The sequence below is a fragment of the Octopus bimaculoides genome, chromosome 13 (genome assembly GCF_001194135.2).
Source record: "Octopus bimaculoides isolate UCB-OBI-ISO-001 chromosome 13, ASM119413v2, whole genome shotgun sequence".
In the NCBI taxonomy this organism is placed as follows: Eukaryota; Metazoa; Mollusca; class Cephalopoda; order Octopoda; family Octopodidae; genus Octopus; species Octopus bimaculoides.
Window position 1 is genome coordinate 56,302,925 of NC_068993.1, and position 11,924 is coordinate 56,314,848.

Here is an 11,924-nt window from a genome sequence, read left to right on the forward strand (position 1 = left end):
AGTGCCCCTGGACTGGCTCTTGTGCGGGTGGCACATAAAAGACACCATTTCGAGCGTGGCCGTTTTTGTGCGGGTGACACGTAAAAGCACCCACTACACTCTCTGAGTGGTTGGCGTTAGGAAGGGCATCCAGCTGTAGAAACTCTGCCAAATTAGATTGGAGCCTGGTGTAGCCATCTGGTTGCACCAGTCCTCAGTCAAATCGTCCAACCCATGCTAGCATGGAAAGCGGACATTAAACGATGATGATGATATATATATATATATATATATATATACACAGATATATGTATGTATATGTCTACATGTATAACCACATACGTATTTACTGAAGAGAGAGTGTGTGTGTGAGGGAAAGTTGCAAACCAAACTGGAAGTTATGTTACAAACTGATTTGACCAAAATTATTATAGCAATATGTTTTAGCCAACTGTTATACATGCTTTATTCTTTACACGAGTCTCTTACAGTATAGTGTCCTTTAGAACTACCCTCACTTCACATCTTGGCAACTCTTTGTACCTAACCATTTCTCTTTTGTAGAGTGTATTAGCAGCAAACGACAAAATTATGATGAACTCCAAACCTAATCAAGTGTTTTCCTGCCATATTAAATATTTACCAGTTTCTGTAACCAAGGTATTTATTTGAACACATTTGTTTTCTATTATCTTTTTCTTTTACTTATTTCAGTCATTAGACTGTGGCCATACTGGGGCACCGCCTTGAGTTCTTAGTCGAATGTATCTGTAACAAGATTGGAAAGATGACACCAAATAGGCTAGGATAATGTGTATGTAAGAAGGTTTCAGATTTCAGTGTATGTGGATATAAGAAATATCAGAAGGAAATGTTTTCTTAATAAACATCACAATTCATTCCTTGATGGTAAATCACACACGTAGTAGTAAGCACATCAAATCAACAGGGTGTATCGAGACACGAGTTAATTTCTTGATAATCATTAAGGGAGTTAGATTCAGTATTTAGTTGCAAATCTAAAATATCCAATGTGCAGGAGTGGCTGGGTGGTAAGAAGCTTGCTTCCCAATCCCGTGGTTCCTGGTTCAGTCCCACTGCATGGCACCTTGAGCAAGTGTCTTCTACTATAGCCTCAGGCCGACCAAAGTCTTGTGAGTGGATTTGGTAGACAGAAACTGAAAGAAGCCTGTCATATATCATCATCATCATCATTTAATGTCCGCTTTCCATGCTAGCATGGGTTGGACGATTTGATTGAGGACTGGTGAACCAGATGGCTACACCAGGCTCCAATCTGATTTGGCAGAGTTTCTACAGCTGGATGCCCTTCCTAACACCAACCACTCCGAGAGTGTAGTGGGTGCTTTTTACGTGCCACTGGCATGAGGGCCAGTCCGGCGGTACTGGCAATGGCCACAATCAAGTTGTGTTTTTTATGTGCCACACATACATACACGACAGGCTTCTTTTAGTCTTCATCAACCAAATCCATTCACAAGGCTTTGGTCGACCCGAGGCTATAGTAGAAGACACTTGTCCAAGGTGCCATGCAGTGGGACTGAACCTGGAACCACGGGATTGGGAAGCAAGCTTATTACCACATAGCATACAAACTGATGTAGTACATAATGTAAACATTCAAACATTGCTGTGATCTTCCCAAATCCTGCTGCGTTTCGCATGCAGTTTTTGGTCTTCCAAATTTGTCTTGGTGTATAAGTTGAACTATCTTATTTGACTGTAAATCCTGGAAGATGTGGTAGTCAGTGGGGGCAAGATCAGGTGAGTACGGTGGATTAAATCATTTTCAAATCCTTTCTGATAATTTTCAAAGGGAATAAATTAATACTGTTCAAAATATTGTTTTATCTCAGAAATTTTAGCAACAGTTAATTCATTCGTTATTTGATTCATGGAGTTTTTCCTTGTCAAAAGCATCGAACAGGGGTAGAGGACACATTGATATGTCAGCCATTACACATGCTATGTGGCTGAGCGAAAATGCTAGTCAGCAAGCCCTTGAGTCATGGGAACAGGGTCATTTCTTTTGATTGTCTCACATGAGGTGCCCAGCAACAGTGAGAACAGCCAGTAGAATGGGTTTTTTTTACTTTTTTGCAATGGTTCTGATATTCCATTTAGTGGAATTTTGGTGAATGATCACCAAACCAAAAGTTCTTTCATTACAAAACCTAAGATTAGTAGCCTGAAAAATTGTTATCCTCCTCATCATTGTCATCACCATTGTTGTCATCATCATGATGTTTGTCTTCCCTGCTGACATCGGTCAGATGGTTTAACAGGAGTTGGCCAGGCCGGAGACTGCACCAAGCTCCACTCTTTTGGCATAGTTTTTACAGTTGGATGCTCTTCCTACTATTAAGAATAGTTTGTCATGGACGTTTGGATAGATTAGATATTGTGTTTTATTGTAAAAACTGTTGTTATCTTTATTTCAGAGTCAAGTTGCAGATATCTTCTCGGCCTACGATGATATTTTTGAAATCTATATCAGTGAAAGAGTGGTGGAACAGAATTACACATTTGGGTGAGAGAAACGTTCTTTACTTAAAGGATGGGGAACTTTATGTATTTATTGAGGTTTGTTAGCAAATGTTGGACAAATGGTACAAATTGATCCATATTGATATAGAGCATAGATTGGTTGAGAGGGTATATATATGTAGGGTTGCAGTGGTTACTAATCGTTGCTGTTGAAACATGTTTGTAGTATAGGGTTAGTTGATTATGTATTATATAAATCTTGATTAACAAGGTTGATCAATGGCAAGTCCCAAGATATATATGTAATGAGAATGTGGAAGTAAACAGTGTAGTTTATTATAGTTTTACAGTGTCTGTGCTACTACCCTGTCCCCAAGATGACAAGGATATCAACACCAGACTCTTCTAATTGTTTTATTTGACAGTTTTGTCAGATTTAAGAGCCAAGCATCAGCCAACCATGCAGTGAAGTTTGTAACGGGAAAAACGCTGAATGGACAAAAATTGCTTGTCTCTCATGCGAAACCATCAGGTAAATATTCAAACACCTTTACGCATCTATCCCCTTTCTTCTCTTTCCTTTTTCATCCTCTTAGCAAGACAACTATCTCTCTCCCTCTTTTATACTTTTTAACCTTCTCATAAACTGACACAAAGCCACCTCCCTCAATACTACTCTCCTCACCTGTCAATTGAGGGGTCTTTGTATTGCTAGTTAATATGGTGACCCCCTACTGGTGCTGGCACCACAAAAAAAAAAAGCACCTACCACACTCTGTAAAATGGTTGGTGTTTGGAAGGGTGTCCAGCTGTAGAAACCATTCCAGAGCAGACAACAAATTTTGGTACACTTCCTTGGCATACCAGCTTCTGTGAAACTGTCCAACCCATGCCAGCATAGAAGGCAGATGTTAAATGATGACAATGATGATGAATCTTTTATTGTTTTATTTGGTCTGCTGTCATAATGTAGCATTGCTTTCAAAAGCTTTTAAAAAATTATATGCACTCCACTATGCTGATGAGTCTGGTGCAGCCCTCCAGCCTTGCCAGCCCTGGTCAAACCGTCCAACCCATGCCAGCATGGAAAACGGATGCTCAGTGATGATGATGATGTTACACTAGCTCTGCTGTTCCACTGTTATCAGTTATAACAAACTTTTGGCTTCCTTGTTTTGGCAGTAGCGGTGAACCCTGAGTCTTCCAGATTAATGGTCAGCACCGTTAGGAAACAACTTCAAGAAGAGTTTGGTAAGATTTTCTTGTTTTACTACTTTTGTTTAAGTTTTAATTTAAAAGAAGATATTTTCTAAAGTTTTTACAAATCAGTATTTACATAAAACCAAAGAAGAAAAAAAAGAAAAAGTTGATGGATTTTTAAAGATTAAGTTGGATGCATGTGTAAAGCTGTTGATGATGATGATGATGATTGCAGTGACAGTGAAGAATTCATTCATGCATTTACTCTTTTACTTGTTTCAGTCTTTTGACTGTGGCCATGCTGGAGCACTGCCTTTAGTCGAGCAAATCGATGCCAGGACTTATTCTTTGGAAGCCTAGTACTTATTCTATTGGTCCCTTTTGCCGAACCGCTAAGTTATGGGAACGTAAACACATCAGCGTCGGTTGTCAAGCGATGCTGGGGGGGGGGGACAAACACATACACATATATACGACGGGCTTCTTTCAGTTTCCGCCTACCAAATCCATACACAATGCTTTGGTCGGCCTGAGGCTATAGTAGAAGACACTTGTCCAAGGTGCCACGCAGTGGGACTGAATCCGGAACCATGTGGTTGGTAAGCAAGCTACTAACCACACAGCCATTCCTGCACATTTGTTTGTTTGTTTCTTTAATGTCTGTTTATTTGTGGGTTGGACAGGTACTTGCTTCATGCAGCATTCTATGGCCAGCTGCTCCTCTTGTGGCTATTCGCCAGCTGTTTATCAAGCACACATAACCAACGGAAGAGCATTGTGGGAAATGGACACTATATGAATGAACAAACGCATGCACCACTAACTCTGTGTGCACGTGTGTGTGTAAATATGTATATCCAATCATAAAATCCTGCTTCAAAATCAATTCCTGTTCAAGCTTTGCTACGATGAACAAATGGATATTGAAGAAACAAATGAATGTGCGCACACACACACACACACAAATACAGATATTTATATATGTACATTGTTCATTATTTACATTTGACAAATATATGTCATCATCTTGTTTGTTAACACGTTTCGGATGATATACCCTCCAGCCTTCATCAGATGTCTTGGGGAAATTTTGAACCTGGGTTCTCGTTCCTAAGGTATTTTTCGATGTTGTTATTATTATTATTATTATTCAGGTCACTGCCATATGCTCACGGGCATATGGTGTAGTGGTTAAAAGCGCAGGCTACTAACCCCAAGATTCCGAGTTCGATTCCAGGCAGTGACCTGAATAATAACAACAACAACATCATCATCATCGAAAAATACCTTAGGAATGAGAATCCAGGTTAAAAACTTCCCCAAGACACCTGATGAAGGTGAAACATGTTAACAATATGTTTCAGCCGAAACATTGTGTTAACAACAAACAAGATAAGGACAAATATCCATCAAATGTAAATAATGTAAATAATTCCTCATCTCATAAATATAGAAACTGTATTATATATGTATATGTTGTTTACAGCTTCTACAGATGGAGAAATTGATGAACTTCTGGAGGAGGCTACTTCTAAAAGATGGATGAAATCGCATCACTCGTCCTCAGAATGTGCTTTTTCTTTGGAACTGACCGATATTCTTACAGACACAATGGACTACAAGTAAGAACCAAACAGCTCTAATTGATGTTGTTGAGTCCCAGGTCAGCTCTGATCCACCAGGCCAATAAAGACATTCCAGCTTTGACCATTCCTTTTATTGAAGCACATTATCTACAACTACATTATGCAACATGTCTTTTTTTTTTTTACTACTTTTTGCTTAAGTTGGGTTGGATTTGAGGGATATTTGGCTGCTATTTCTAGCAGGTCTAGCGACCATGTAGCGGTACTCTCATTGGGTGGAATGCTTGTGGTCACCAGATCTAGTGCTAATATGGAATTGTGCAATAGAGCAGTGAGCTGGCAGAATGGTTAGCATGCTGGGCAGTGCTCAGTGGTCTTTATGTTTTGAGTTCAGATTCCGCTGGGGTTTACATTGCTTTTCATCTTCTTGCGGGGTCAATTAAATAAATATCAGCTGATCACTGGGGCTGGTGTAACTGACCTACCCCGCTCCTACAAACATGCCGGCCTTGTTCCAAAGTGTGCAAATGGCAGACACACACACGTGTAAAAAGCTAAATGTTTTTGCAGCTCTTAGTTCTTTTACATTCTGAGTTCAAATCTTCCTCATGAATGCTTTTTTTCCTTTTTCCCATTCATTCTTTGAGATTGATAAAGTCCAATACCTTGGATGTTACAGTTAAAAACTGACTATTAATGTTATTTATGATGTATAAATCATTTAAATATCATTGTACATGTCGTTATAATGCAGTAAAATAGTAACTTCATAAGCAATTCACTAAGGTTCTAAGTAAAGTCAAACTCAGTAACCAAGGTCATAAGTAAAGTAATAAGTAAAGAGTTATTTTCTTTTGATGTCTAATTTTTGTTTCTATTTTCTTCCAACAGATACTGGAATGAATTTTTCTCAAAACAGAAGGAAATCTCGCGGAAATTGAAGATGATTCAAATGCAAACATCAGCTAATGGTTCAAGATGAAGGAAAGAAATGACAATGGAACTGTGGAAAATAACAGATTGGCCTATTGTCTTTGAGAGGGCAGAGAGACTGAGATTGTCCTATTGTCTCAGAGACTGATTGGTTTTCTTTGTGAGGACAAAGAGTATAATAGATTCATTAACCTAAAAAGAGAGAATGACAAAGTGATTCTTTGTTCCAAAGAAGGAAGAGAGAATATCAGCAGATTGAACCATTGTTCATATGTGGAGACAGAGCATAAATCTGATCTGTTGTACTTCAGAGAGAATATGATAGACACAGCAGTTCTTCCAAGAAGAGAGAACATATTATAGAGTGACCTTTTACTCCTGAGAATGGAGAGACTATAATGGATTGAGTCATTGTCCCCAAAACAGAGACACAGAAAACAAGCTCACCAAGTGTAGCATGATCTGCAGTAGTAAGTATTATGTCCTACAGAAGTAGATTGAGATGGGAGAAAGCTGAAGCTAGACGTGGCTGTGAGGTTCTTCATTGCAAATAGGCATATAATGGTGAGGATTAGTGACTGTTTAATGTGGTGGAAATTGCACAGGAGAAACTGTTATATTGTGACGATACCCAGAAGGTTGTCGAAAACTTGAGTCCAGTCTATTTTCATCACAAAAGTGACCAGTTTTGTGTTAAATAGTAATAAATATATTGTTCATTCCAAACCTGTGTTATATTTTCATTAAGCTAAGACAGCATGGAGTCAGTTCTAATCCATTTGTTGTTGATCATAATGGAGTTAATCATGTGATGTTTACTAACCACACATGCTAGCATGAATTGGAGACACCTTTCCATTTACTGAGCTCCTTTGTCACCTCTTCATGCAGTCGAGCCTCTTGAGGTCAACTTACATCATTTTTATTTCCATCTTCCTCTGGGATTGCTTGACACATTTTTTTATCCAGTTATCATCATTCACACACTTCACATGTCCATAGCAGCTCAGTCGTCTCTCTTGCCCGTTACACAGATAGTTCTACCAATACTCAGGTTGTGCTTGTTCACATATCTTGTGGAACATGCCTAATTTTTTTTCCACCCTTTACTTACGTGCCACATTCAAAACGTTGTGTTTCATAACCATGGAATATCATAATTTGTACAGAGGTGTCATACAATCTACCTTTCATTTGCAAACAGAATCTCTTCCTTACCAGCATCAGTAAAAGTTTCCTGGAATTTTTCCACTCCATTCTTACTCTGGCAGCTATATTTTCTGAGCAGCGAGCTGGCAGAATCATTAGCACGCCGGGTGAAATATTTAGTGGTATTTCGTCTGTCTTTATGTTCCAAGTTCAAATTCTGTTGCGATCCACTTTGCCTTTCATCTTTTCGGGGTCGATTAAATAAGTACCAGTTATACACTGGGGTTAATGTAATCGACTTAATTCTTTTGTTCTTGTTTGTCCCCTCTATGTGATTAAGTGGTTTATCAAAATAATCTCCCCCAAAATAGACAACTATAAAGTACAAAACAATTAATTATCCATCACATTTTAATGTTGTCAGGTGTTTTATTAACATAACAATATTAGTACAGCTCTCTTACTGTCATCTCTTGTTTGACTCCATCCCCACCAGCTGCTCCTCCTCCTCGGTGCCTCGGACAAAATACTAATTAATAGGGCACAAGATGTTTTGGAGAGTTTGTTTTTTTCTTCTATTTTGTTTGAAAAATGAAATTGTCTTTAAATAATAGTTGTCTTCATTATTATCTTCCTCCACTTCTTCATACAGCATCTTTCTTGTTCATAGGTTCACTATCGTCATCATGCGAGTTGCTGCTGAGAACCTCTCTAATGCGGCTAACCAGACCATCGTCGTCGTACATTGATCGGGACCCTACAGAAAAAAAGAAAAGAAAAACAAAATAAAAAAAAACTGTATGCACAGCATAATTAATACCCCCCACCGGCTTATGTAACACCACCATTCTCCCACTAATACTGAAGTTACCCTCAATTAACTTAGCCCGAACTACAACACTTTGGTATCGACCACCTGATACAAGTGCTAAACAAGAGAGAGAGAACTAGTAAACTTCCATATGGGCCACCAATACCAGCAGAAATCTGACATATAAGTCGGCGAGCTGGCAGAAACGTTAGAAAAGTCTATTACATCGACCCCACTGCATAACTGGTACTTGTTTAATCATCCCCCGAAAGGATGAAAGGCAAAGTCGACCTTGGCGGAATTTGAACTCGAAAACATTTTGCCCAGCATGCTAACGATTGCGCCAGCTCGCTGCCTTAATAAAAAAATATAATTAGATTAAAAACGGATATTTAGTGTGATTTTAGATTCACTGTCTTAATGAAAGACAGGATTGTCATGGATGGAATGGTCAGGGTTCAACAGGGATTAAACAAGAGAAATAATGAATGAAACACTGGAGTATGAAGTCCTAGGTACACTATGTTGCATAAGAGACTGGATGATTATTCATGGTTAATGAAGAACATGATGATGTGGTGTTCATGCTTTTTCCAAGGACATTAGTTATGTCTGTAAATGAAGGGAAGCAGCTGTGACTGGGAGATGAAATTGGAAATAGTAAAGCTTGTGCGATGAAGAACTGCACTTTGTTAAAAACTAAGTTTTCCAAAAGTTGATACTCTATATTTACACCCATCTCACTATACATACCCACCCTATCACCATGGATAGGGCCATCTACAAGCACACATACCCACAAATTAATTTCAACCTGACCTACAACCCTGTTTATTTTTCCTATGTCACACCTGTCTCTATATGAAATACTGGAAAATTTTAGGTGCTATTGAAGAGGTGTGACAGGGGCCAAGGGCTAACACAAAGCAATGACTGAAAGGCCCCTTTACCGACAAGTGATAATGCTAACAAGCAACAAGAGAGAAAGGGAGAGAGAGAGACAGATGAAGTTTGAAGGTGAAAGTTGAAAACGAACCCGGGTACTGGAGGTCAGGCTAGGTAACATCTAGTTAACCAAATATTTTACGTTTCAATTTGCCTAGAAAACCATTATCATGATCATGATCGTCATTAGATGAGGGACTAGATTTAGGGGCTGATCCCTTTCCTGATATATTTTCTGTGTTTTCCTTCTTATCTGAAAAGAGAGGAAGTGCACAGAATTATTTATGTTATTGGTATTAATGTGAACAAGTTCGTGTTTAGTAACGGGAGGAGGACTATATATAAAAAAATTTTTTTAAATTTAAAAAAAAAACTGCAAAGTGCTAATCATGCAAGGGAAAGTGGGGGTAGTATTGAACACCTGATTGATTTATTGAGACAATGAGTGTGATGATCATAACATCTACTTTTCCATGCTTGCATGGGTAGAGTTTTCTACATCTGGATGCCTTTCCTGATGCAAACCCTCACCTGTTTCAAAGCAAGGTAGTAACCTTCCAGTCTAATGAATAACAAGCAACATGAAAAGGGTTGCAATTAAGAACATGTTGCACAGCCTTTTGTTCAGAAAGGTTGTACAACATGTCAAGAAGCTTGGACATATTTGCGGTGGACTGCAAGCAAACAATACGGTCGATAAGAACAGTGAGGTTTCTGTTTACAGTTGGAGAACGTGTGAAGACGAGGGGAAATATGAAGGCATTCACTCTTTCTCTCATGGTGCTGGGGTCATGTAAAAAGCACCCAGTACATTCTAAAGTGGTTGGCATTAGGAAGGGCATCCAGCTGCAGAAGCCATACCAAATCAGACAATGGAATCTGGTGTGGTTCCTGACCTTGCTTGCTCCTGTTAAACTGTCCAACCCATGCCAACACGGAAAATGGATGTTAAATGATGATGATGGGGATCACACATACAAAGAGCATCTTCAGTTTCCATCTACCAATTTTATAAGTTTTTTTTTTTTTTCCATGTCACTTCCACATGATTACAGCTGTTTCATGACCTTCTTCATGTAATATTATTAATTTCAGTATCCAAAATTATAATACATATTTACATCAATAACGTTGCTATTATGCAAAACTGTGTGTGCGCATATAACCTCTCACCTGGAAAACAGCACATTCTGAAAAATGTTGCTTTTTCAGAAAACAAAAAAATAGTTTCACCATTCCATTTCTTTTTACATTAGCAACAGTTTCAGCTTAACAATAATACTTTGTTGGGTGCATTTTGCCATTTTGGTGGCAAACTGCAATCTAGAGTATTCAGTGACATCAGTTTGTTGTATTGGGCATACCACATAGTAGGGTGGAGGGTTGACATGGGTCAGTAACTTGATCTTCGTTTGGTGAAGTATTAACATCAACAGTTTTTATGTGAGAATAAGTAAGAGCATGTGGCCTAGTGGCTAGTGCACTGCACTTATGATCGCCAGATCATGGGTTCGATTTCTGCACTGAGCAGCAGGTTGTGTTCTTAAGCGAAACACTTCATTTCCTGTTACTCCAGTCCAGTTAGCTGTAAATGGATAATCCTGTGACGGAATAGCCTTCCAATTTGGGGAGGAATGTTGGCCTGCTCACCCAGCCAGTGAGATGGCATCATTCGAAAACGAAAATGATTTGAAGCGCATTGTGACCAGTGATGTATAACTTTGCTGGTCACTAAGTTACATTCGATAGTGTGGCTGATACTGCAATATAATAGTGTGAAATGTATAATATATGCATGTGTATGCACACGCACACACACAGAGATAAGCAAACCAAATCTTGACTAAAGCAATCCCAGTTTTAAGTCAGTCAAACATTAACACGACTAAATCATTGCTATACTCCAAGATAGGAAGGTCTGAATCTGGCAATGAACCCCCTCTCTCTCATTATCCCCTCAACAGACAAATGAATTCATTGACAACCATAATGAAAGTCTAAAAATCCAAAGAGTTATCCATCTAAATGGTATATCAATCACAAAAGCGTCCGTATAAATGTTATATAGACCAAAGATTATACATATATATATATATATATATATATATATATATATATATATATATATATATATATATATATGTAAACGATATATAAACCATGAAGCTCTGATACAACATACTTGTCTGTATGAATGATATACAGACTACAAAATGGTCTCTGTAAATGGTGTAGAGATCACAGAATTTGTTTGTAAAAAATGGTATTTAGACCAAAGACTTGCCCATCCCCAACCATTAAAAAAGAAAGAGATTTTTGTTTTTTTACCATTAACAAGAGAAAAAAAGCAAAAAGAAAGCAAATAACTAAGTATCCATATAATTCTTTTGTCATGATTTTGCTTAAGATTGATTAAGCATGGCAATTTCTGTCTCTTATCCTTACTCTGTAAGAAACACTGAGCCAAACGGTATACAGACCAGAGATGTCTCTATGTACGATATATAAGACCACAGACTTGTTAAACTAAATGGTATAGTCCACAGAGTTGTCTAAATGGCTTGTGTACCAAGGTCTTAACTGACAGAAAGATATAAAGGTTTTAGACCTATCCAGTGAAAAAGTGTATACACAACAGACTTGTTTAACTGAATGGTTTAGAAAACAGACTTATCAAACTGAAGGGTATAGACCACAAGCTTGTCTAACTGAAGGGTATAGACCACAAGCTTGTCTAACTGAAGGGTATAGACCACAAGCTTGTCTAACTGAAGGGTATAGACCACAAGCTTGTCTAACTGAAGGGTATAGAC

General features: G+C 38.3%; 2 protein-coding genes across 10 annotated transcripts in view; one reads left to right on the forward strand and one right to left on the reverse strand.

Moving 5' to 3' along the window:
• LOC106876033 (polyadenylate-binding protein 4-like) overlaps positions 1-6,932 on the forward strand; it is a 12,287-nt gene extending 5,355 nt beyond the window's left edge. For 7 of the 8 annotated variants that reach the window (XM_014924416.2, XM_014924460.2, XM_014924452.2 and 4 more), the window contains exons 2-7: positions 544-639; positions 2,442-2,530; positions 2,913-3,019; positions 3,670-3,738; positions 5,174-5,309; positions 6,165-6,932. In XM_014924416.2, the coding sequence (XP_014779902.1) occupies positions 544-639; positions 2,442-2,530; positions 2,913-3,019; positions 3,670-3,738; positions 5,174-5,309; positions 6,165-6,255 (588 nt within the window). In that variant the 3' untranslated portion in view covers positions 6,256-6,932. The remainder of the gene's footprint in view (positions 1-543; positions 640-2,441; positions 2,531-2,912; positions 3,020-3,669; positions 3,739-5,173; positions 5,310-6,164) is intronic. The other variant, XM_052972509.1, reaches the window with a different exon arrangement.
• Positions 6,933-7,752: 820 nt separating this feature from the next.
• The window catches only part of LOC106876069 (protein tumorous imaginal discs, mitochondrial), a 20,313-nt gene continuing 16,141 nt past the window's right edge, over positions 7,753-11,924 (reverse strand). Inside the window, exons 12-13 of one of the 2 annotated variants that reach the window (XM_014924479.2) lie at positions 9,203-9,364; positions 7,753-8,112 (exon numbers count right to left, since the gene is read on the reverse strand). In XM_014924479.2, the coding sequence (XP_014779965.1) occupies positions 9,237-9,364 (128 nt within the window). In that variant the 3' untranslated portion in view covers positions 7,753-8,112; positions 9,203-9,236. The remainder of the gene's footprint in view (positions 8,113-9,202; positions 9,365-11,924) is intronic. The other variant, XM_014924486.2, reaches the window with a different exon arrangement.